This window comes from Camelus ferus, chromosome 7 (assembly GCF_009834535.1).
Source record: "Camelus ferus isolate YT-003-E chromosome 7, BCGSAC_Cfer_1.0, whole genome shotgun sequence".
Taxonomy (NCBI): domain Eukaryota; kingdom Metazoa; phylum Chordata; class Mammalia; order Artiodactyla; family Camelidae; genus Camelus; species Camelus ferus.
Window position 1 is genome coordinate 403,454 of NC_045702.1, and position 23,179 is coordinate 426,632.

The following is a 23,179-nucleotide window of genomic DNA, read 5'->3' on the forward strand; positions in this document are numbered from 1 at the left end:
TTGCAAACCACGAATTTTCAGGTGCGTCTGACACACCACCACCACGTTGCTTCCCTTCCTCTGGGAACCCCTGAGGAACAGGTCTCTCTCCAGATGTTTCTGGGCCCAGGCCGCGGGCTGAGTCACGTGATGGATGTCAGCATTTAAGCCCAAAGGCCCACATGGTTACGATCAAGTGCCCACATTTCAAAGTGAGGTGCTGGACTGCCCATGGGGAGGTCTGCCGAGAGCGTGACGCTGAAGGCCTGTGGGTGCCACCCGGAGCCCCCCTCCAGCCGCGTCAGAGGAGGCGCCAGCAGGATGGATTCTTAGTGGGGAGTGTCCGCTGGGCTCAACATTTCCCTTCTCTGTGAGGGAGCTAGGGTGCTTCCCCTCCCTCAAGCCGAGTGAGGTTGCCTGGGGAGCTTGGCCTGTGCCCCCTGCGGGTGGAGGGTGGGCTCTGGGCTTCTCCCGGGAATCTACAGGTGCGGCCACTGGATGGCTGCCCGGCTGCGGAGCCGGAGCTGGGAGAGGAGGCGGTGCTGGGCGGCCAAGCGCAGGGTGGGTTTGTAGTCTCATTGGCCTGATGCTGACACCGTGGACCATCTGAAAGTCCTCCCCCAAGAGGGTGTCTGGAGCGGAAAGGGAAACCTCTGGGAGCAGCAGGCATCCTTAGGGGACCCTTCCCCTGTCTGAGGGGCTACAGCGACACTGGGGCAGGAGAGGCCTGAGGATTCCCCAAAAGTGACCCCAGCTGTGCCAGGAAGGAGGGCTTTCTGGCTTCTCCCACCCGCCCTTTGAGCCTGGAGGTGCCCCGGCTGCAGTGGTGAGGGGGGCAGAGGTGAAGCGGGGAGAGAAGAGACACCACCGCACCCGCCACTGCTGCCCACAGCTCCTAACCACAGGTTCAGGGCCTGCTGCAGGACCGGGCCGGGGAGAAACCTTTTAAATTGAAGGAAGGTGAGCATCGTGCTGTCCCTGGGACCCTGCTTTTTCCTATCTGGAAAGGAGACCAACACCAGAAAAGGGCCCAGGACGGCTGGGGTCTTGCAGGGCTGCAGCTGTAAGAGAGGTCTGCACTAATGAATCCATCTCACAGGACAGATCCTCACAGTTGAAAACAGGAGGGTCTGGAAGCCACACGGGGCAGACGTGCAGGTCGCCGACCCAACCTGAACCAGGGCCCGGGCTCTGCCTGTGTCCGCCCGGGCAGCTCAGAGCAGGCAGCGGGCCGAGAGGGCACATCTCCAAAGCAGCACTTTCTGTCTGTATACTTTAGAAATGTTTGTGAAGGTTTTCCATGGCTGGTATTTGATTTTATCTTTATAATCATCTTGAGAAGTAGGCCAAGCACATATTAGGAATTTTACTCCAAAGCCTGGGGAATTGATTCAGTCTTATGTGATGAGCACACCGTGGGCCCTAGGTCTGGGCCGCAGCGCAGACTGAGTGCTGGGGCGCCAAATCCTGGGGTGTCGTGTGCCCGCAGGAACAGGAAACCGCCACAGAAGATGGGCTCTCCTTTTGCTTCCAGGAACCCAGGAGGCATAAGGCCAGGGTCCGAGCTCAGACCACCTGCAGACCCCCAACTCACAGCTGTGGGTGGGCAAAGGACTCCAAGCTGACAGCATTCTCCAACACCCCGGCTCTTTTAGGTGGAGAAGGAAGGAAATTTCTCCTTCAAGTCTCAACTCCAGGCTTTCTAAAGACATGAAGAGGGGCAGAGGCAAAGGCTGTGATTCTTCACAGGTACAAGGTAAAAACGGCTCATGCTGTGGTGTCCCCTCCACCCAAGCAGATGTGGTCCCCAGAACTTTGGATCTAAATGGGGCTGAGGGACCAGATGGACCTCAGACAGTCATGTATGTGTGAAGTTTACTTCCTCTTTCCGACAAAGTGTGAAGTGCCAGCACAGCATTTATTTTTGAGGAGATTTCACCCCCCTCCCTGAATCAGTGGGTTTCCGGGCTTCTGACTGTGGGCACAGCACACAAGGAGTCCGTCGGCATTCACTGTCAGAGATCTGATCCTTCACTCAGAGCTCAGCCTGGAAATCCGGGGAAGCCGCAGGTGTGGGAGTACCAGGGAAGGTAAGGGTGTCCAGGCAGGAGGGTAGGGAGGGCAGCTGACAAGTGCCTCACAGGGCCCACCCCTCCTGGAACACAGGCAAATGCAGGTGCTGAGGGCCCCCTGGTCACGGGTGGAAGAGGCCTGAGGGGACAGAGGTGGGGCCCTTGGGACCAGAGCTGTGGGCAGGGACCCAGGCTTCCACAGATGTCAGCATGGCACAGCCAGGAGGCTGCCACACCTTAGGGGGGCCAGTGCCAGAGGTCCAGGAACAAGACCACCAGCCCCACCACATCAGGCACCCACCGAGGAGCTCCTCACCCCCTGCCTTGAGGACATAGTCTCCCCCTGTGAGGGGAAGTGGAAAAATTCCTGGGAGAATGGGCATTTACCCCAGAGAAACAGAGTAACCTTTAATTGACAAGTGCTGCCCATCCCAACACCAGTGGGAATTTTGAACAAGGGAAGAACAGTCAGAATATAATGAACCTTGTGTGGTGTCTGCCATGAGCTGAGAGGCTCCCACCTGATCTCTCAGTCTTCACCATTTTTTAGTCTCCTTTAGACATTTACTCCTCCAAGCTCCTCCCACTCCTCCTCCTCCCATTTGCCTGTATCTTGCTATTATTACACTTTCTCTCCGCATCACACACCCCCATCTGCTGGACTACGAACTCCAACAAGACAGGGAGCTTGTGTGTTGCCTGTACCTGAAGTAGCTGATGTTGAGAGCATAGGCTTTCTGTGTACGGGAACCACCTTGATTCTCACAGTGACCCTCGAGGTGAAGGGCAGGTATCATCGTTCTTACCTGCAAGGTCACTTAGCTCAAAGTTGGCTTGTCCAGCTTCAAATATTGAGCAATCAAATGTTGTCAAGTTGGGCCCAGAGTCAATAAGCTTCCAGATCCCAAGCTGCATACCCAGAGTCTAGACCTGACCTGGAGGCTAGATCTGACCCGGAGTCTAGCTCTCACCTAGAGTCCAGATCCTGTCTCTACTGCTGTTCCCCACTAGTCAGAAAGACAGATAATAGTGATTGATAGACAGTGATGGATCTATTGGGGGTGACGGTGGTTGGAGAGAATACAAATGATAAAGCCAATGACGCACAATTCTAATCTAAACAAAGGGTGAAAAGGTGTTCTTTGTCCTATTCTTATTCTAACTTTTGTGTAAGGTTGAAATTATTTTCAAGTAAAAAGTTAAAACCAGAAGAAAATTTACCTGTTTTATTTTTCATTTCCGGTGTTTTGAGGAAGGGTGGAGGGAGTCTGGAGAAAGAATGAGTTGCCCGGTGTGACAGGCAGGACTGAAGATTTGCCACCGCGCTCGGTCTGCCCTCCACCGAGAGGCACGCCAGTTCTCTTCCTAACTTTCAGTTGCCCCAGCCAACCCCAGTGGCTTCCAAGGCAGCCCACCTGCACTCAGTGGGTTTCCCACCACCTTCTTGTGGGTCTTCAGGTTGTTTAACAGGGAGGACTCTAGTAGGTGCAAACGCCTCTAACCAGAGCCCCTAAGTGGGTCACTCCAGAGTTCCTCTCCCCTTGACCTCTCCACTTGGAGTATGCCCACCCCGAAAGGGGTGGAGGGGGGAGGGGAAGGAGCGCAGGATCGGTGGAAAGGAGAGGCGTGGAGGGGGGGGGAGGGGGGGAGCGCGGCGGTTGTGGTGCGTGGCGGCGAGGGGATCGCGGGGAGGGGAGAACCAGAGAGAGGCTAGCGTGGTGGGTGGGCATAGGGAGGTGCGGGGCGTGGGGCTGAGATTAGGGGAGCGCAAGGGGAGGGGGAGTGGTGGAGAGGCGGGGGGCCAGGGGCGGAGCGGGGAGAGCTGGGCGGGGACCCGGGGCCGCGGGGGGCGGAGCAGCGGGCGCGGGGCGCCGCGGGAGAGGCTGACCGGGACGAGGCGGCAGCGCGCGGACCTCGGGAGCCCGGGAGCCGGCCGGGGAGCCGCGTCGCTGCGGACGGGCGGCCCGGCCCATGTCGGTGCAGCCGAGCCGGGATGAGGGCTCCCGCGCTGCTGCTGCCCGCACTGCTGACCTGCTGCGGCTGGCTGCTCGCCCCGGTGAGTGCGCCCCCGGCCGCCGCCCGCACTGCACCGCGCGCCGCGCCGTCCCTCCTCGGAAGGGAGCGCTCCCCGCGCCGCGCCGCGCTGCGCTGCGCTCCCGAGTCCGGGCGCGTGGCTGGTCTGGGGGAGCCGGGCTGGTCCAGGGTCCCCACTTTCCTCCCGGGCTCCGGCGAGGGAACAGGGCCGCCGGGGAGCTCTGGACCCTCCGCAGCGGAGCGCGAAGAGCCGAGCTCCCGCCCGGCTGGGTTTGAGACCCTGGGGCTGGGAAGATGCGTTTGCCCCCCAACCCTCCGCACTGCTCTGGTTTTGTTCGGAACGGGGTCCAGTTTCTTGCTCGACGCTCTTTAAAGCGGAGGTTTCGGGACGCCTCCTCCCGCAGGCTGTGACCCGCGAGGCCGGTTCGCGGGCCCTGGAACCCCGGGTCGGGGACAGGACTGCCGTCACCTGTGCAGATTTCGCGTTTCAGAGGGAACTGGAGTTTGCTTTGTCGTTAAACACTTCCCCTAGTACACAGTCCTAGTCTTGTTACTGTTTTTTGTTTGTTTGATGTGTGCGTTAGGGAGACGGTGTGGCTGAAGAAAGTTTCCTTTCGGAAATGCTCTGCTTTGCTATTCTTTATCATCATTTAAGAGCACGGGAGGAAATGCTGTGCTGAACAGAAGTTTGTTACATGAGTGCACGTATGGGTTATCGAATTCCCAAGAATTCTTCCTTTTATTTGAAGACCCTTGCGAAAAGCTGTGAGCCTGTTCCCTGCTTTCCTGCCTCAGGCTGGAGACAGTGTTGGCCTGTGTGTGTTTACACGCATTTTACATCACGGCCAAATCACTGCCTGTACTGACTCATACCCCCTCTTAAGGTTGTGCGGCCAAGGATGGAGCTATTTAGGGAAGATTGTAATTGCTGAGGGTGCTTCCCTGTTAGGAGGGCATGAAGCTAGCCCACCCTCACCATCGCCAAACTCCCTTGTCTAGCAGGAAAGCCCACAGGTCTTCCTCCCTGAGAATGTAGTGAGAATGTGAACCTCCATCTTAATTTCAATGCTTTGAAAGAGCTGATTGTTGAAAGTACCAGGAATTGTTATGGTTAATGCCGCTTTAATTTCTGGGCTGTCCCAAAATATGTCAGAACCGTGCATATTCCAAGAATGTCAGGTATTACGGAGTCTTTTGATACCTTAAAAAATCCATTTTCCTTTTAAGTCAATGTGATTTCCCTAATTCTAAAATTTAACCCATTAAAAAGTGAAAAATACAGCCTGCTTGAAACCAGGAGTTTGTACAGTGGAGCTGTCCAGTTATGAACTAGGGAAACAAACAAGCAAACAAACAAGCTTCAGATTTTTTTTTAAATGAGGGTAAATGTAGCAAAAGTATCCAGCATTAAGCTCCTTCTCTTCATTCTGTTAGGAAGTTTTATTCCTGGTGAGAATTGTGATGGAGCCATTTCAGCAGCAGAGGAAGTACACACAGACGGCCATAGTGTGTACAAGAGTGACTTTCTTTAGTAAAAATAAAACTTTGTTCGGACATGAGGGTGAGGGGCACAGCTTCCGCCTGCAGGGTCAGCACTTGTTGGGGTGGGAGGTGGTGATGAAAACAGAGACCAGAGAATATTATCTCTAAGACCGAGACCGTGTGTGGCTTTGCCTTTCACACATGGGAACGGGCAACATTAATCATGTTGTGCCACACCTTAGTTCCCGTGACAGATCCCGGCGTGAGGACTCTCCCCTGGGCCTCTTGCTACTTACCCCTGGCCTTTTTGAAAAGCTCCTCACACCAAATTTTAAAGTTCAGTTTTGAATGCAGCCTGCAGCCTCTAAAAATAAAGTTATCCTATTAGGGCTTTGCAGCGAGTACAGAGGCTGGCCTTGGATGGAGCACACTGGCGTCTGGGGCTGTGTGCAGCCATTAAGAATGGGATTGCAAGTAAACATGTGTTTACTTTGATTAAATCAAGGACTATGAAATGGAGGGCTCGAATATTGAAAGATTATTGGATTAAAGACCTCTATGCCGCCAAATTAGTACCAACAACAGACAATGTACTACGTTAGTTTGTCTTCCTGCTCAGAAAACATACTCTATCAGATTTTAGATTTATTTAATAATTCCTTTACAAAGTAAATAGTGAAGCTTTTTTAAAATAACCATTCCAAAATATGAAGGTAACTGCTTTTAAGTGACTGTTATGTTGGAAGCAGGTTAGAACTGTGAGTTTTGGGGATCTTTTATGTAAAACGTTTGCTTGACTTTCTTCTTATAGTGGAATTTTCAGTTATTTCTGTTTCTTTTCACCTTGTCCAGGTGTACAGCATTCACCCGGAATGCCGATTTCATCTGGAAATACAGGAGGAGGAAACAAGATGTGCAGAGCTTCTAAGGAGTCAACCAGAAAACCACAAAGGTGAGGGGGATGCGTGTGAGTGCAGCTGTGCCCAGGACGCTTGAGCTGACGTGCAGGTAGCTTGCACCTCACTTGGAAAATTCATGTTTTCAGATCACCTGTGTCTTAGCAGGAAAAAGTCTGCAGTGTTTTTTAATGAACTGCTGGCAAAACTCATAGCTTTGTGAGTAATGGGCAGCCTGGTAGTGGGGGGTGGGGGGAGGGTGGTTTACAGACATCTGCTGTGGCAGTGGGGGAGGGGGGAGGGGGAGGGGAGGGGGGGTAAAAGAAAGCCTCATCGTCAACAGCAATAGTTTCTATGGTTTGAGGTGGCAGCAACAGTTACTGAAGTAACTTAATGGGTGTTGTTACGCTTTGCAAACACAACTCTGTTTTCCATGGCACAGGTATTTAATCTGATTTCTTGCGTTTTAAATTCTTAGTTACATCACAGATAATTTTGATCTGTTAAGAACAGTGAAAATTTATCAGAAATCAAACAGGAAAATGAGACTTTTGTCTTCCCAGAGAACAGACCTATTATGAGTACAGTGAACTTGCTGGTTTTATTTCTCCAGGTCCCAGAAGCAATGCTGGGACAGCATGCACTCACCAGAGCACTGACGCATGTCTGTAAATTCTGAGGGTTCTGGGACAACACCCAGATTATAAACAGTAGCAAAAGCCTTTTGTCCTTCAGCTTTTCTTTCTCTGTTCTGTGTCATTATTTTGTTCTCTTCAAGAAAAAAAATTAAAATCAAAGTACAACCATGTGTGAAAAGTCTGGTGTCCTGCAGAGGACCTCAGGTGGGAAGCCACCGTCGTGGGCATTGTCCTCGACGGGTGCTGCCCAGTAGAGGCAGGCTGCAAGCCTCACAGGTGATCTTGAGTTTTCTAGGAGCCACATTAAAATAAGTGAAAAAGTGTGATTTTAATTTTAACAGTGTATTGTATTTATCGAAATACATACAAATCGTTAGCATTTCGACTTAAAGCCAATGTAAAATATTGAAGAGAAATTTTACTTTTTTGAATACTACATCTCGGAAACCCAGTGTGCATTTTATACCTACAACGCATCACAACTTGGACCACGTGTTTCAAGTACTCATGCATAGCCGGCGGCTATGGGGCTGGACAGTGTGGCTATAGACTGGCACTAAAACAAGTATCCCATGCATCTTCCTGTCCTCCCTGGAGCTGCCCCCTCCTCAGATGAAAATGAGGACTCTGAGCCCAGGGTTCCTTCCAGCCTTCAAGATCTGTGCCTCTGCAGTGCACACGTGGTCCTGAGGCCACACCTTCCAGAAGGTCTGGCTGAGCTCTGTCCAGCGGAAGGTGGTGAGGTGCTCAGCTCCACCACAGACGTGGGTGAGGGTCCACCCTGCAAAGCCACATGTGATATTAGCCGCCTCCACGGGTAGAGGAGGCCTGAGTTCTGCTGGCTGTGGCCTCACGACAAGACAGGTGTCCCAGCCACTGAGGTCGGTTCCCTTCAGTGACAGTTAAGATACGGGAAAATGAAATGCTGAGAGGAGACAGGCTGAGAGCTTCAGAAGCATCTGGTGCGCGGCAGAGAAGCCAGGTCCCGTGGGCACAGCCTGCAGCGCCTCCATGGTCCACCACGTGTGCAGGGAGGGCGGGTGCCGTCCACCAGCCCCGCAGCAGGTGGCCCTCGGCTTGTTGGGAGACTCCTGGGAAGGAGCCCTGCACCCACCCCGTTACTCGGCAGTCAAGCTGTCTGGCCCTGAAGCTGCCCACAAACAGCGTCCACTCAGGTGAACAGAAGCATTTCCCTCCTGTGAGGGGTCCCCAGCACTGAGGGGTGGGCACTTGCAGCTCCAGTTTCCCTCTGATCCCTGTGCCCTCTGGGGACACCTCCTGGGACACGCAGGTGCTCCCGGAATGGAAGTGGGGAGAGCTGTACCGCCGACACACTGCGAGGCAGACGGGATTGCAGTTTTCCTTCTGCCGATGAGCTCTCTGCCGACAGCCTGCCCCCCCACCTCACATTTTAGGGAAAACCTCCTACAACACTGTCTTACTGTTTTGATTTCCCATATTCATCTAGTATGTTTCCTTAACAAAGAGAAAACTGGCAGGGCCGACGGCAGGGAGCATTTAGCTTTCAAAACTTGGAGTCTGGCTGTGACTTTCCCTCAGGGGAGATGGCCTCACGGTTGGTCAGAGGTGACCGGACAGCGGACAGAGCACCTGCAAATTTGTGTCAGTGACTCTCCTTGACAGATGCTGCTCCAGAGAAGTGGGCGGGTCCAGGCGGCTGGCTCTGTCCGTTGTGAAACAGGGTGTGTGAGCCTCAGTCAGGTCTCCAGTAAAGAGATTCCTCATCGTTGGCTGGCTCACGCAGGGGGAGTGTGGCCTTAATTAGCTCGAAACAACCTCCTTCCCGTTTTGCGGTTCCAAAGGCGCAGGCCTGCCCTGGTGCCTGGCCAGCCGCTCACCAGTGTGAGCTGTGGCCACACGGCAGCTGTCGTCACTACCTGGCTGGTTACTGTGGGAAATGCAGGCGCCAGGTCAGCCAGGTGTCTGTTTTCACACATCAGAAATGCAGCCTTTATGCAAAATATCCCAATTCTTAGAAGTTTGCAACTAGTACTCTTAAAAAACAGGCCCTGCAGGAGCCAGGCAGACCTGCGTGGATGCCGCCCGAGCTGCCAGGCTGCTCTGCGGGTGGCTGGGCCAGCCCGGCCCGCTGGAGCGGTGTCAGGACATTTAAAGCGCTCATTATGGTCCCCTCGCCAGCTCTCCTGCCTCGATTTGGGTTTGAGGAGCTTGGCACCCGCTTGATCAGAAAGGACACGCTGTTTCAGGTCAAGGGTTTGAAGTGTCTGCCCGTGTGGAGTGCGGCGAGAGGTGTGGCTGTTCTTCAGGGACGAGTGTCAGCCCTGGAGAGTCTTACCCTGACGACTCTTGTGTTAGTATCAGCTCCACAGCAAACACACCTGCCCGGGTCCTTTTCCTTCTGCCTCACAGAGGGGCCTGCTGACACCAGCTGCCTTTGAGGGGCGGGGGGGACAAGGGACGGCCGCCTGAGCCCGGCCACCGACAGTTTCTGTAGACAGAGGCAGCATGTGCGCTAAATGTCCGTTTATTTTTCTTGCTCTTTGAAGTATGCATGGCTCAAACACAGGGGTATAAGTAGTTGTGAGGTAGGAGAACAAAGACACTGCAGATGCGACAGACTGGGAGCCGGTGAAGGTGTTCCGACTGGAGGGGTGACGGGGGTCCAGCGTCAAGAGTGCACGTTTGCTTCATGGAACTGAGGTGACATGAGATGCTGGGGGTCTGTGGGAGCTGCTCTTAAATTCTGTAGGATCAAGAAACTGGTGTGAAAGCACCAGGAGTGAGAGGAAAAAACAGTTTTCGGTTCTCGTGAGGTCTGCTGTGTGTAAGTCTAACAAGGAATTCTTTCCATCACGTGTTGAATCTGAAACAAATGCAGACAAACAAACCACATAAATCTAGACAAAAACCAATTTCAAGTCTGAACTCCTTTAAAGGATTCACTTTGTAAAAAAGAAAAGTTTGGGAGGTGTTTAGAACTCTGTGACTTAATATTGATTCATTGCTGAGACTAACTGAACCCTGCCAACAGGGCGCTCCAAGGCTGCGGATGCCTGAAAATGCAGCCAAAGGCAGCGCTACCCCCACGGGCCTCGAGCCAGGTCTCAGCTCTGCCCGGGGCTCCTGCCGCTGACTTTGCATCCTCTTTGCTTGGGTCAGAGTGGGCGTGGCCTGGATTTCAGAGGGGCAGAGGCGGGACCACTGTTTCCTTGATACTCCGCAAGCTACACCACACCTTAAGGTGCATTGCTGAGGTGGGTCTGACAGCCAGCGTTAGCTTAGGACCAGGGCCGCAGGAGGTGCTAAGCTGGAAAACTTACTTTCCTTTGATGTTTTGTAAACGAAGAACACTGGACTAGTTTTGATCCACTTGTCAGGAGCTGATGGGTTTGGATTTTGCCCCCTTCAAGTCATGGATGTCTGCAGAAGGCAGCAGACCAGGTCAGAGAAGATCAGCAGAGTGGCCCCTGCTCCTGCAGAGCAGGCAGTGAGGGCCCCCGTCCCCACTCCTGTGGGCTCCCTTCAGCCCGAGTCCCACTGGGCTAGGACACACTGAAGTAAAATTTTGTGTTTAGACTCAAAGAAGGAATCCTGAGCACGAAGTCAGTTCCTGGTGCAAGAGGGGCGTCAGCACATCAGTTCCTGGTGCAGGAGGGGCATCGGCACTTTGAATCCACGGGGTGCCCTCGGCGTCCCCAGGAGGAGGAGCTGCACCTGCCCCTCTGTGGAGTCACAGGTGTGGCTTCGTAGTGGGTTCGCTGCTGCTGATCCGGCCCTAGTCGCTCCCTGTCCTCCTCTCCGGGGCAGGCCGAGTCTGGTGCTGGTGACCCCGACACACAGCTGGCCGTTGCTGACGGTCTCCTCCCCCGTGTGCGCCTCTCCCTGTCCACGTCCCCCACGTCCTGGGGACGTCCCGTCGCTCTGTCTGCTGGTGGGGCTGGTTCTGCAGCCACTGCTCCATCTCGAGATGAGCCTGGCGGGTCCACCTCAGCCTGAGGTGGTGTGATTTACTGCGGGACCACCTGGTGTGATTTACTGTGGGACCACCTGTGAGGAGACGGCACAGGGGCCCCTGCGGCTCTGGAGGCTCGTGCACCCGGGCGGGCTTCGCAAGCGGCTTCCCAGGCCTGGGCCTCACCGCTCTTTAGGGAGCCACAGCTGGTCCTGGGCTGCAGACCCGTGGGCACGTGGCAGTGCTGCCATGATGCAGGTGGGGTGGAGCCCGTCCCCCCGCGGGTTCCTGGGGTCGTGGGTTGTGTCAATTGCTGGGGCTGATTGCAGCCCTTCCTGGACACCTTGGAGAGTTGCACTCGTTCAGTTACGAGGTTTTGCAGAGTGTATGGGGTCAAGCACGAGTTCCAGTGGGTGTCTCAGAACCCTGGTAGCCAGGCCTGCTTTTGAGGGGCTGCCCTGGATCTTGGAGTGAGTAAAATGTCACTCTGGTGTGTTGGCTGTTCTGTCACTGATTTTTCCAGCATGTTTTTGTTTTTACTGAGTACATACCAGGCTGGAAGGGGTGATGAGAAATTGAATGGACATGTCATCCTCTCTCATCCAGAATCAAGGCCCCAGTGGAGGTGCATGGGGATGAGCAGGGGTGACAGGGCCCCAAATCAAAGGACAGCAGGGTTTTCAAGGGGAAACCAGAGGATCTGAACACGCGGTAACGTCGGTCTACTAGGAAGCAGAAACTGACAGTGATTGAAAGTGTCTGAGGACTTACTTATCCTTGCTCGGAGATGAGGCAGGAAAGAGGTGAGTGGGAGACCACGGAGAAGAATGGAAGCGCTTTTGTCGTAAGCTAGTCGGCGATGAGGACTTTGGGTGCTTATTACAAACTTGCTCCGTGTCTGGGTTCTGTTCGGTGACCTGGGTCCTGGTTTCCATGTTTGTCCTGTGCTCGGGCCTGGGATGGGTTCACTCCACCCCGTTGCCCTGTTCCACCTGCACTGACTGCTGTGCCCCCACCAGGCCGAGCCCCCAGCTTCCCCGTCCTTTGCACTCAGCGTTGCTTCCACCATGATGGTGAATACACGCCCTCTTTATTCTAGGAAGGGGGCCGTCTTGGGGGCCCCTCAGCCTCTTGGCTCCAAGGCGTCTGCCCAGGGACCCTCCTTCTGGGCCTGTGACCCAGGAGCAGATGTGCAGACCCCCTGCAGCATCCAGGGCAGAGCAAAGGCATGGAGAGGCCATGCAGGGTCCACCCTCAGGACAGGAGCGGGAGGCGTCCATGCAGCAGGCACAGAGGGCCCAGGCTCAGTGCTGGAAGGTGATCTCCAGCCACCCCAACGAGATGAGGCAGTCACACACAGAAATGTGAGAGGACTTCTGAGATTCTCGTCCAGGTTGGTGTCAGGGCCTAGCTCCCTGGACCCCTAGTCAAACACTCGTCACAAATCTGAATTTGGCATCTTAGAGGCAGGAGTGCTTCAGACAAGGGTTTTCTTCCTCTCCAAAGTCTGCTTCCAAGGGGAGGGGCCTCCTCTGAACCCCCACGTGGACTGCCCTGGTTGTCTGACCTCATATCCACTTAAGCCTCCTCGTTGAATAAGGGTTTTCACCGTTTGCTCACTTTGTGAAGTCAGCCCTTCTCTCCTACACCTGCAGTGAGGTTTGGGGGCAGGACCTGGATCTGGGGAGTCTGCCTTAATTTCATAGCCTTCAGCTCCCTCATGCACCCCCGATTCCCTGTGTACACACAAGGACCACACGGCAACCGTGGTCCACCTGCAGGAGGAGACCACACAGGACAGGACGTTAAGTCAGGGCCCCACGCAGCCCCCAGGTCCGCACCCCTCGCCTCACTGACTGCAAACAGCCTGGGCGGTGCGCCAGCCACCCGAGAGCTGACCTCTTCTCCCTCTCAGGGAGGGGTTACTGCCGCCGGTCGGGGACTTGTGACTTCTTAGCTGCTCCTTCCTTCTCTGCAGGAAAAGGACTGAGGCCTGTTTGAGTGGACACTGAGGGTGAGGCCAGGCTGCCTGGCTGCTCACAGGGCCCGAGTGATGAGAACAACACTGTCCCCCAGCGAGCACTGTCACTCTGCTCCTGTGTGACCCTGTGTGTGACCCCAAAACCAAATGTTCAGAGGGTGGAGAGGGAGGTTTCCAGCCGGGGCCAGTGCTGGCTCTATTCCGGAGCCTGGAGGTGGTGGAGCTGGATGTGCAGGTGGTAGGGCACACGCTGGGCACACGGAGCAGCTTCTTCAGTGGCGAGGGGCTAGGAACTCAGACGCCAGGGGGCACGTGGAGGAGGGAAAGCAGAGTGGACCCACATCTGGAGTCGGGCCAAGGAGCCGCTGAGGATTCTGAGACGTGGGGCGTCTGGGCTGAGCTGTGCTCGGGAAGGTTCGTGAAGCAGACACTTCTGAGAGGATTTGGAGGGCCCTGGAAGGGGGAAGCTCACAGAGTGAGGGACATTCCAGGTGGGAGATGCTGTGGGCATCCCCCATGGAAGGTGAGGGAGTCGTTACACAGGCTGGGGAGCAACAGCCAGGCTGCAGGGAGATGGGGGCTGGGGAGGTCCCGTGGCCGCACATGGGGTGAGCTACTACAGAGATGCAGGAGAAAGAGGGGGAACAGGGGATCTGGGACCCAGGAAAGCACCTTGGAGGGGAGGACTGTGGAGCCTGGGCTGTGGCAGAAGGAGGGGCCTGAGGAGGCTGCAGGTCCTGGAGGCAGGAGGAATGACCAAGCACAGACCCCAGGGGTTTGTCCTGGAAGGAAGAGGAGCGGAGGAGGGCAGGGTGAGGATAGAGAGGACAGAGCACTGAGGGACCCGAGGCTCAAGGACCCCCAGGAGGCTCAGCTCTCGGAGGCTGGGGCCACAGAGGTCAGTAGACTGTGACCCGGGCACTGACCTGCGGACATGCCAGGGGCCCCAGGCAGCTGTGCGCACTGTCCTCTCGTCCTGCAGAACTTGCATGTGGCCTGGGAGGGACTCCTGTGTGAGGCCGGTCTCAGCAGGGATGTTGCCCTTGGGGTCATGCTCAGCTGTGCTGGGAGGATGGTTTGTCATAACACTGGTAGACGGATGTCTTGGAACCACCCCGGGAAGTCGCCCAACCCTGCTCATAAATCCACGGGAGATGATCCCGGGAATAACATGGCTGAGTTCCCCGCGCCCTCACCACCGCTTGTCAGCTGGAGTCCAGCCTCCCCTGCAGGACATGCTTGGCTTTGCCAGCCTGGGAGCTCGTGTGACACCAGCAGTGTCCAGGTGGTCACAGACATCTCAGGGAAGGTTTGGGGATTTGTACAAAAGACATGGGCACACAGTTCGGCCTCCCATCCGTTTCCCATTGCGGGCCCCCCTAGGGTCTCCCATGGGCCCACATCTGCGCTCTGGGAGGGGAGGCCGGAAAGTGCTGGTCTTGTCGAGGAGGAATGTGCGGTCAGTTCTCGGTCAGCCCTGCTGCCAGGACCCCAGCCGCAGGCATGGATTCGCTCAGCTCAGTTTGGAGGACGTTCTGATGTTTGGGGTTTATTGGATTCAGCAGATCTTTTAAGCAGGTTCATACTGGATTTCTCTATGTTTCTTTGGAAAATGCTTTTGTTTGGTTAACAGCTTTGGTTAGTTCTGGAGTTTGAGTCTTAGTTTAATGTTAGTTCGCATCCCAGAATATGAAATGGAATCTGCCTGAACCAAAATTAAACTCGGCCACTTCTGTATTCAGAATTCCAGAGTGGTCCCATTTCAAGGCGCCATCCAGTGGCACTGCCCCCCCCCCCCCGCCAGATGGTAATTCCCTGGCCTGAGTTCACAGCTCACCTCCAGGCCACCGGGATGACGATATTGTTGCACCCCAATTAGCCAGACTATGGTGGTATCTGGAGTGGACTGAAGAGTGAGCCCCCTACAGCGTTCCTCGTCGCGCTCTGCAGACATTTGCAGCGGAGCTCTCGTTGGGCCTGGGTCTGCTCCTCCGTAGAGCCCGGACCCTCAAGCAGGTGGCCCTGGACCACGGTCCACACCTGCTTGGCTGCTTCTCTCTGGGACCGACCTGCTGTGTGGACTCGTTACAAGCTGGGTGTTGCAGAGCCAGCCCCAAGTGGCCCCTCTGTTGGTGTGCGAACCTGCTGTGTTCACGCTGCAGGAAGACCCGTGGTGCCCAGCCTCCGGGCCCAGGCAGCTCCCGAGAGCAGCCTTGGGACCAGGGGAAGAAATGTGCCGAGGAAAGGAACACTCACCCCTGCAGGGTTTAAGAGGATGTGGCTGCAGCCTGTGCAAAAGCAGTGGAGTCACGAAGAGAGTGCAGCTCATGGACGACAACTGTGCCATCTCTGTCCCCGCAGGCGGTGGGGCTGTCGTCACGCCCTGAGCTTGTCCTCGTAGGTTGTCTCTCGAGTCATTCCTTCAGCTCCAGATGGCAGCAAGCCCTCCCCGCACGTGCCACCTCAGCTGCCCTGACTGCCTCTGAGAAGAGCTCATCCCCACAGAGGCTCTGTAAGTTCCGGTGGGTTAGCGCTTGGGTGTTTCCCTCAGAAGGCTCCTTTCCGCTCCCCTTCTGCCAGTACTGCTTACTGCCAGCGTTCCTGACTGCAGCATTTCCCAAAAGGCACTGGGCAGGGCACCACCCCCAGCTGAGCGGCGGCATGGACGTGGCTGTCTCCTCGTCTCACGGAAAGTATTTCAAGAAGAAAAGATGCAAGTGCACCCTCAGACCAACAGAGGACTCCTCCATTCGGTAGAATTTGACCATCACTGTCAGTGTTCAGGTGGGCTGGACTCTGTAGGACTCAGAGGAGCAGGATACTTGCAACTGGACCCTGGACAGGCAGCATCACAGATGCCCAAAGACCAGCTCCAGGGCCAAGGGAGGCACTGATGGGAAGTGTGGCCAGTGTTTCGGGGCCTCCAGATCCAGCAGAGGGCTCCAGCGATCACATCACTGTCCTCCAGGCAGGGGTCTGGCCCCGCTCACCATCACACACATCCCGCAGGAGCCTTGCTCAGGTGCAGGCTGAGACAGTCCTGGGCGAGGGCAGGACAGCAGTGCTGTCTGTGCCCGCTCGGGGGCAGCCTCCACCGCTCAGCCGCACACACCCGCATCGGGGAACGGGCCCGGGGGGTCCTTCCTGTGCTGCGTGGCCCAGTGCCCTCCTCCACCAGGTACCCGCTTGTCTGGTGTGCCCTTTGCTTGTGGCCACAGTGGCCAGCGCCCGAGGCCTGAGCCGGGCAGCCTTCCCTCCTGGGGGCCCTGGGGCCACCTCCCTCCTGCCCGGGGCCAGGACTCCACGTTGTGTCCCGCTTTTCCAGGGCGGGATATACCTCTGCAGTTCAAGGAATTGTGGCTTCTGGGTGCGATGTTAGCAGTTTTCCAACAGAAAGGCCGCTCCTTTCTCTGATTGAAAATCTATATAATCAGATGTTGGAAGGGAGTTAGGGGCCACACCCAGGTCGCCGGCCTCCCACACTTGCCATGGCAGCTTGCACAGGACACGTTCCGTGGCCCATCTCCACGTAGCCGTCCTCACCCTGTGGGCACCTCAGCCTGAGCCTCCCCAAGTGAGGACCTTTCGGAGTGTGTCTCGGTGTTCCCTTCCGGGGTTGAAGTCTTCAGGCCCCGTATCTCCTCCACACTGCAGTTTGGATGCGAGGACTTCCTTCGACTTGGGTGAGGCTCTTTGGGAGGAGTGCGTGCAGGTGACGTGTGTGCTGTCCTGTCCACACACCACCCTGGTGGCCCCTTAGTGCTGTTTGTCACTTGGTTAAAAAGTGACCTGCAGAATCCTGAATACAAAGTTCTTTTTTACGCTTTGCAGTTGGCAGGTAATCTGTGAGGCTGCGGGCACTGTGTGAGCTCTGGTGAAGCAGCCCCCCCGCTTCTTGGTTTTAGCACCTTGTGATGGGTCGTGCTTGAAGCAGCCAGACCTCAGGCACCCAGAATGCCAACGTTTTCGTCTAACCATTCTGTAGGTATTTATTAGTTAGCGTTCTCCGTGAGGAAGAGCTTGTCCTCGTCATTTGGAAAAGGACTAGATTTCCTTCCAGAGGACAGGATGAAAGTTCGGACACTTCGGGGCTCCTGTCAAGTGTTTGACAGGTGGTGCTCCGGTCGGGCATTTCTTCATCGCCTCCTGCTTGCATCACAGATAAAGTGGTGGTTGGAATATTGGTAGCCGTTAAAAGCGATGGCCCACTACATGAGCAGCAGGAGAAGACACGAGTGGTGTGTTGCTAGGTGAGAAGGGAAGACATCAGTGCACAGAACACCCTGTTTTTGTAAAAAGAGCACATGTAACGTCTGTGTGCACATAGTGTAGGGCCCGTGTGTGTGGTGCCCTCAGGCCCAGCTACACACTGGAACCCTAGGAATCGATCTAAACATTGAGAAATGCTGTCCAGGGGAGTTAAACCAGAACCCAGCAGGGCCCAGGTGGGTTTTGTGGGAAGGACCCAGGCTGTGTTCCGGGCACGCCCGGCCACTGTCCCCGGCCACGGCTCCGCCCAGCTCCGGGACTGCAGCCAGGGCTGGGGGTGGCACTGCCTCGCCCTCTGACGGCGTCCCTCTGAGCGGGCACACGCAGTGCTGCCCAGCAGAGCCCCGGCCTCCTCCTTGGTCAGTCAGGCGGCCCTTGGGGACTCTGCTATTCTGGCCTCAGCAGATTCTGTACGAGGAGTGACCAGGGGACAGAAGTGCTGTTTTTCTGTTTCTCTTGAGCAAGGTTAAAAAGTCAGAAAGCAGATAAAAGCCGCTGTGGGGGAGGGACTTGGACGTGGGGGTGCGTCCACCGTGGGCTGCAGGGCCAGCCAAGCTGAGCCGTTACCACCCTTCCTCCTGCCGCTAAGTAGCAGCGGCTTTCCGGGTGTCTCGCCCTCTCCCCTTCCGCCTGCTTCAAGTTAGAGCTGCTGGACTCAGCCCTCCGCCCAGCTGGGGACAGGAGCCAGGGGGGAGGCAAGGGGGCTCCTGCTCTCCCGCCTCGCTCTCACTGCATCAGACCGTTGGTTCTCCCCTGTGCACTGAGACGGGCGTGGCTGACTCCACTTTGCAGAAACTCCTGGAAACAAGGAAAAGGTGTCCCGTGGAGCCTCCATCACAACCAGGCAACTGGAAGTCCGCTAGACTGGACCTGCCCCTGGCTTCCTTGGGGTCCCGGCTGCTGCCACAAAAGGCAGAGGTAGTGGGATCGCGAGAGTGCCCGGGACTGCAGCTCAGAGGGGAGCGTTGCTGCCTGTAGGGTCTTTGTCAGCCCCGTCCAGGGCCTGTGGGGGGCGCCGGTGAGCAGGACGGCTCTGCTGGGCATCTCGCAGGGTCTGATTCTGGAAGAAGCTCTGCTTCATGTGACTTTAAACTTAAAATAAAATAGGGTTTTGGATGGAAGAAGTTACCAGCAGCATTAGCTGTTGTCTGGCCTCGCACCGTAGTGCCAGAAGCAGCTTTACTTCTCGCCTCCCTGCCCCTGCAGCCGCTTCCCCGGCTCCATCTGGCGCCCGGTGGTTGGGAGGGTTAGCCCTCTGACGCTGGTCCGCTGCCCTCTCCTCTGCTGTCAGGCCTGGCTCTTGGTGGCCATGGGGGAACCCCATCACCCTGTGCGTGGGCACCGTGGCTCCATCTCCAGAGTCAGCCCACCGGGACTCCCTCGGCTGTCCCAGCACTGTGCTCTCTCTGCAAGTTGCTGTTGAGGGGCCTGGAGTTCTCTCAGGGTAGAAATGGGGCGCCCAGGACCCTCACCCGGAGAGGAGGGGCGGACATGCAGGCCAGGGTCACAGCCTCACCCGAAACTCAACCCCTGGTGTTTGCTGTGTGCATGGTCACAGGGCCGTCCCCTTGTCCACAGCGTGTACGCGGGCAGGGGATTTATCTCCATCACATTTGAGGTTAAGGAGGAACCTAGACTCGGACACTTGCCTCTGCCTCTGTGTCCAGTGCTTTCATCATGACGCACCTTGAACGTGGAAGGCTGCAGTGGTGGGAGCACATCCACAGGTCCCGTGAGGTCAGCGAGGCCAGAGGGACGGTGGCCTTTAGGCGGGGGTTCTGGCCCCAGTCTCCCTCTTCATCCCGGAATGAGTGTCTTTGCTCCGGGCACCTGTGAGGGGAAGTGCAGTGTCTGTAAAAGCTCTGTCAGAGATGAAGTCGTGAGACTCATGTGGTTTCCTTGAAAATTAATCAATGTTTATATCATTGAGACAATGAGAAAATAAACCCATCTAGGACTCAGAACTACACGTGTGCCATCATCTGTGAGAGCACGACTTGCCTGGGGACATTGGGGAGAGAAAGTCGGTTTTTCAGGTGTAAGGGGTTAGTTTCCTCTCCGTTATGATATATTCCTCCCCACTGCCAGGACCTCCCCCCCGAGCCGGGGTGAATCCCAGCTGTCTCCTCAAAGCCCTGCCCTCCGGGGCCCGTATTTCCAGAGTGTTGATCGGAGCCCGTTCGGACAGCAGCCCTTCCTAAACTCTCATCGATGTCTGAGTACATCCCCTTGACGGTGCCAGGAAGTTTAAGGAGGCTGAAGGCTGCACCGTTCGTAGGACTGGTTCTTCTGAATCGCTTGGTCTAGAATGTTGTTTTCAAGAGACCAAACCGCCCTCCCAGGAACTTAGGAGGCACCGTTGGTTTACGTTGGGCCCCTGCGTTGTCTTTTCCCGTGAAACTTGGGGGGTTTGTGGAGGCGCCGGTCCAGGGCCCTGGTGAGGTCTCCCGCCACCCGTCACCTCCCCGCAGCCTCTGGGACAGATACTGACGCCCCCAAGCCAGCTCAGCCTGTCGCTTGATTAAATACGTGAGCCTACAGAGCACGAAGGGAAGTGCCTGCTCTGAGGGCAGCTAATGTGTGTGCTTTGCCGAGCAGCTGTGGAGTTAGAGGTGAGAATGGCAGGTGGGACCACTGTCTGGAAACGCACCTCCGTCAGCCGCATCAACGCCCTGCCGCTGGGAATCATGGGCGACACGCGGGTCGTGATTTCTACCAGAGGAACGCGAGCAGCCCCGTCAGCAAGCCCCACGCAGAGGAAGGGCTTTGGCTGTCTGTGCTATGTTCAAGTGATAAACACACATTTCATGTTTTAAGTTAATAGGTGGTATTTAAGGCATTTTTTCTGGTTCTCTCCCATGCTTTCCAATTCACGAAGCCACAGACCACCACTGTGGATGAGCGGTCGGTCTCCTCCTTGTGGTGGGTTTTGAAAGACAGAGAAGGTTTGCGTGATAAGTGAAAAATAAATTTATTACCGAAAAAATCTCATTTATAATTCATTCATAAGCCATTTCAGATAATCTGCATGGACATTTTTAGCTGAAAAACCATGACACAGAGAAGGTTTCATTTGTCTGGGCCAGTTTACCTTCTGTAATAGTTTCTGTGCAGTAATGATGGGTTTTATTATTTTCTCTCTTTGCTTTCTTAGTTTGCAAGAGTGGCTTTTTAATTTTATTTTCTGTTTGTTGTAACTACGGCTCTAGGGGGCCCTGTCTGTTGGAACTTCCTGTGATGATGGAAACGTTCCGTCTGAGCTGTGAGCTGAGAGCCACGTGGCTTCTAAGCATTAGACGTGTGGCCACTGTGACTGAGGGCTGATGTTTTAATTGCACTTAGTTTCAGTCGATTTAGGTTTAAGCTTTCGTGGCTGCGTGCGCCTAGTGGTGGCCACACTGCGAAGTGCGGTTCTGGGATTTTTCTCTTCTTTACACGTGGGTTCATCTCCTCCTGTCTGTTGTTTCAGCTAAAGCTCTGACACCCTGTGGAACAGCAAAGCTGACAGCAGGTCCGGCCGGGCCCTGACTTGGGCTGAGGCTGGGTCTAACCATTTCTAACAACGCCTGCTACTCTTGGCAGCTGGTCTTGCTATGTTAAGGAGGCCTCATTGTGTTATTAGTTTATTTAGAGCTTTTAGAAGATAGCAGTGGCTGCTGAATCTCATCAGACAGCCTGGGGTGGGTAATTAGGTTTACTTACTTCTGTTTTTGGTGGAGGTTCTGGGATCGAGCCCAGGACCTCGTACATGCTGAGCACGTACTCTACCACTGAGCTGGGGCCCCCCCCCCGCCATCAAATAACTTTTAAGTCTATCAATATGAACAAAATTTTCCTCTTTTCAGACTGACCCTTGATTTTATTATCACCATCTCAAACACCTAGGTTGCTACCAACATGTAACAAAAAGACCCTGGTGGCCTCACCCAAGCCTCTTTGTCTTGGGCACTGTAGACTAGCCACTACTTTTGCAACCAGCCTTTTTCCCCAAACGTCTCTTTGTTCAAGCTGTCCTCCTGTTGGGAACGGGCCTGCCTGTCAGGTCTCCTCCTCCTCCGGTCTGCCCCCACCCCGGGGGGTCCAGTCACATCGCTGGTTTACGTTTTTATGGTCACAGTGACATGTCATGTCCACCGTCCCCATTCTTGTGTAACTGTGTTCCTGGGGTGCTAAGCGCCTCGTTTCCCTAGTCTTCTGTAATCTATCAATCATTAGGCAACACCTCTGTGCCAAACAACAAGGAGCTCTGACGACAGTCAGGCTCACAGGCTGATCCGCGCCCCCACCCCTGCCCAGGGGGCCCAGCTGCTCCGAACCTCCCGCCTCCTGTGGGCGCCGTCCCTGCAGGTGGTGTCGGCAGAGCTCCCAGGAGGACCTAGCGGGCAGGGAGGCCGGACGTCTCAGTGCTGGGAATCCAAGGCCTCGAGTCAGTTGGCGGGGGCCGGCGTCCGGGCACCCAGAGCCCTGACTCCAGGGGCTGCCCGCCGCCCCCCTCCCGCAGGCTGCGCTGCCTGCTTACTTCACGCACACGCACGTGCCCTCTGTCTTCGGTCTTTACTGGGATCTCCTGGTTCTACCGTTGCAAACTCTTGACTGTCACTTCTTGCGATTGGGGCAGTGGAAGGAAGAGCTCACATCCCGACTGGCAGTCTCGTGCCCTGAGACTCACCACGCAGCTGGGGCCCCGTCCCCTGCCCGCTCACCTGCCCGCTCCTGGGCCTGCGGCCGCCCTTCCCACCCAGCTTGTACTGAGTTACTTGTCCTGTTACAGCAGCATTTTCTTTAAATATGTAAGAACATTATTATAGTATGAATTTATGTGCTCAAACTATGGCATGTAATTCAGTTTTTAGAACGAATATATATTCATTTTTATTTTAGAAAGTGTTTTCATATTTCTTTGCAAAATTCGGTTTGTAGCCAACTTTTCAATATCTGTGTTCTTGGAAGTAAAACATTCCAGTGTTCAAACCAAAAACGCATTATACCCCGTTGGTGTACTTGTGCTGGCATGGTACAGGTCAGGATGGCATCAGAGAGCAGAACTCCTGTCTCTTTCTTTGTTTTTGCTGAGGCTAGCGCACTGCTCCTCCAGTATTGAAGTTTAAATGAAATATAAAATTTTAGAGATGACAAAATACAGTAGAAATACCTTGGACTTGTAGTAAAAATACCTGAGTTCAAATGTGGATTCATTTATGGTTTAAATTTGCAAATTATCTTGAAATCAGAATCCATAAAAGCTTAAGTGTATGTTCATCCAGGGAACCCATCCCCGGGACTTACACAAATATCAGTGGTGCCCATTTTGTCACACTGAGGGCGGTCCACGTCAGCAGCAGGAAAGTAATGATTCTGTTAAAATTCAGAAGTTCATGGTGCACGTTGGGCTACTCAAGTACTGTCTACCGCGAACCTGCTCATTTCTCCAAAGCTGATTACGATGAACACACGCCAAGTACATTCTCAGTAATACTGTGGTGCAAGTTTGTTTCACAGAAAAGTCTCTTGGAAGACAGTTGTCTAATTAATAGGCTTTCTATTACGAAGCTTCTGAGCAGACCCGGCCCACCACCGTGGGCCCCCCACACGTGGCCCGTGCGCCGTGCTCGTGGGGGTCGGGTCCTCCCTCACCCTCCATCTCCCCCTCCAGCCTGCAGCGGTGTCTGGGACAACATCACGTGCTGGCGCCCTGCGGATGTCGGCGAGACCGTCACGGTGCCCTGCCCAAAACTGTTCAGCAACCTTTACAGCAAACCAGGTACTGTCGCCAGCCTTGCTCCTGAGCTTTAGCAGAGGGTTTGCGTCTGAGGGGGTGGTTTCTGCATCAAGGCACAGACGCCGGGAGTTGGTTTCCTTGACTGAGGAGTGGGGAACAGCTGTGCCAAGAAAGG

The 23,179-nt window shown here is 55.2% G+C and overlaps 1 protein-coding gene across 1 annotated transcript in view; it reads left to right on the plus strand.

Moving 5' to 3' along the window:
* Positions 1-3,904: 3,904 nt before the first annotated feature.
* The window catches only part of VIPR2 (vasoactive intestinal peptide receptor 2), a 64,082-nt gene continuing 44,807 nt past the window's right edge, over positions 3,905-23,179 (plus strand). The window contains 3 exon segments of the mRNA XM_032482964.1: positions 3,905-4,107; positions 6,420-6,519; positions 22,939-23,046. Of these exon segments, the coding sequence (XP_032338855.1) occupies positions 4,045-4,107; positions 6,420-6,519; positions 22,939-23,046 (271 nt within the window). The 5' untranslated portion in view covers positions 3,905-4,044.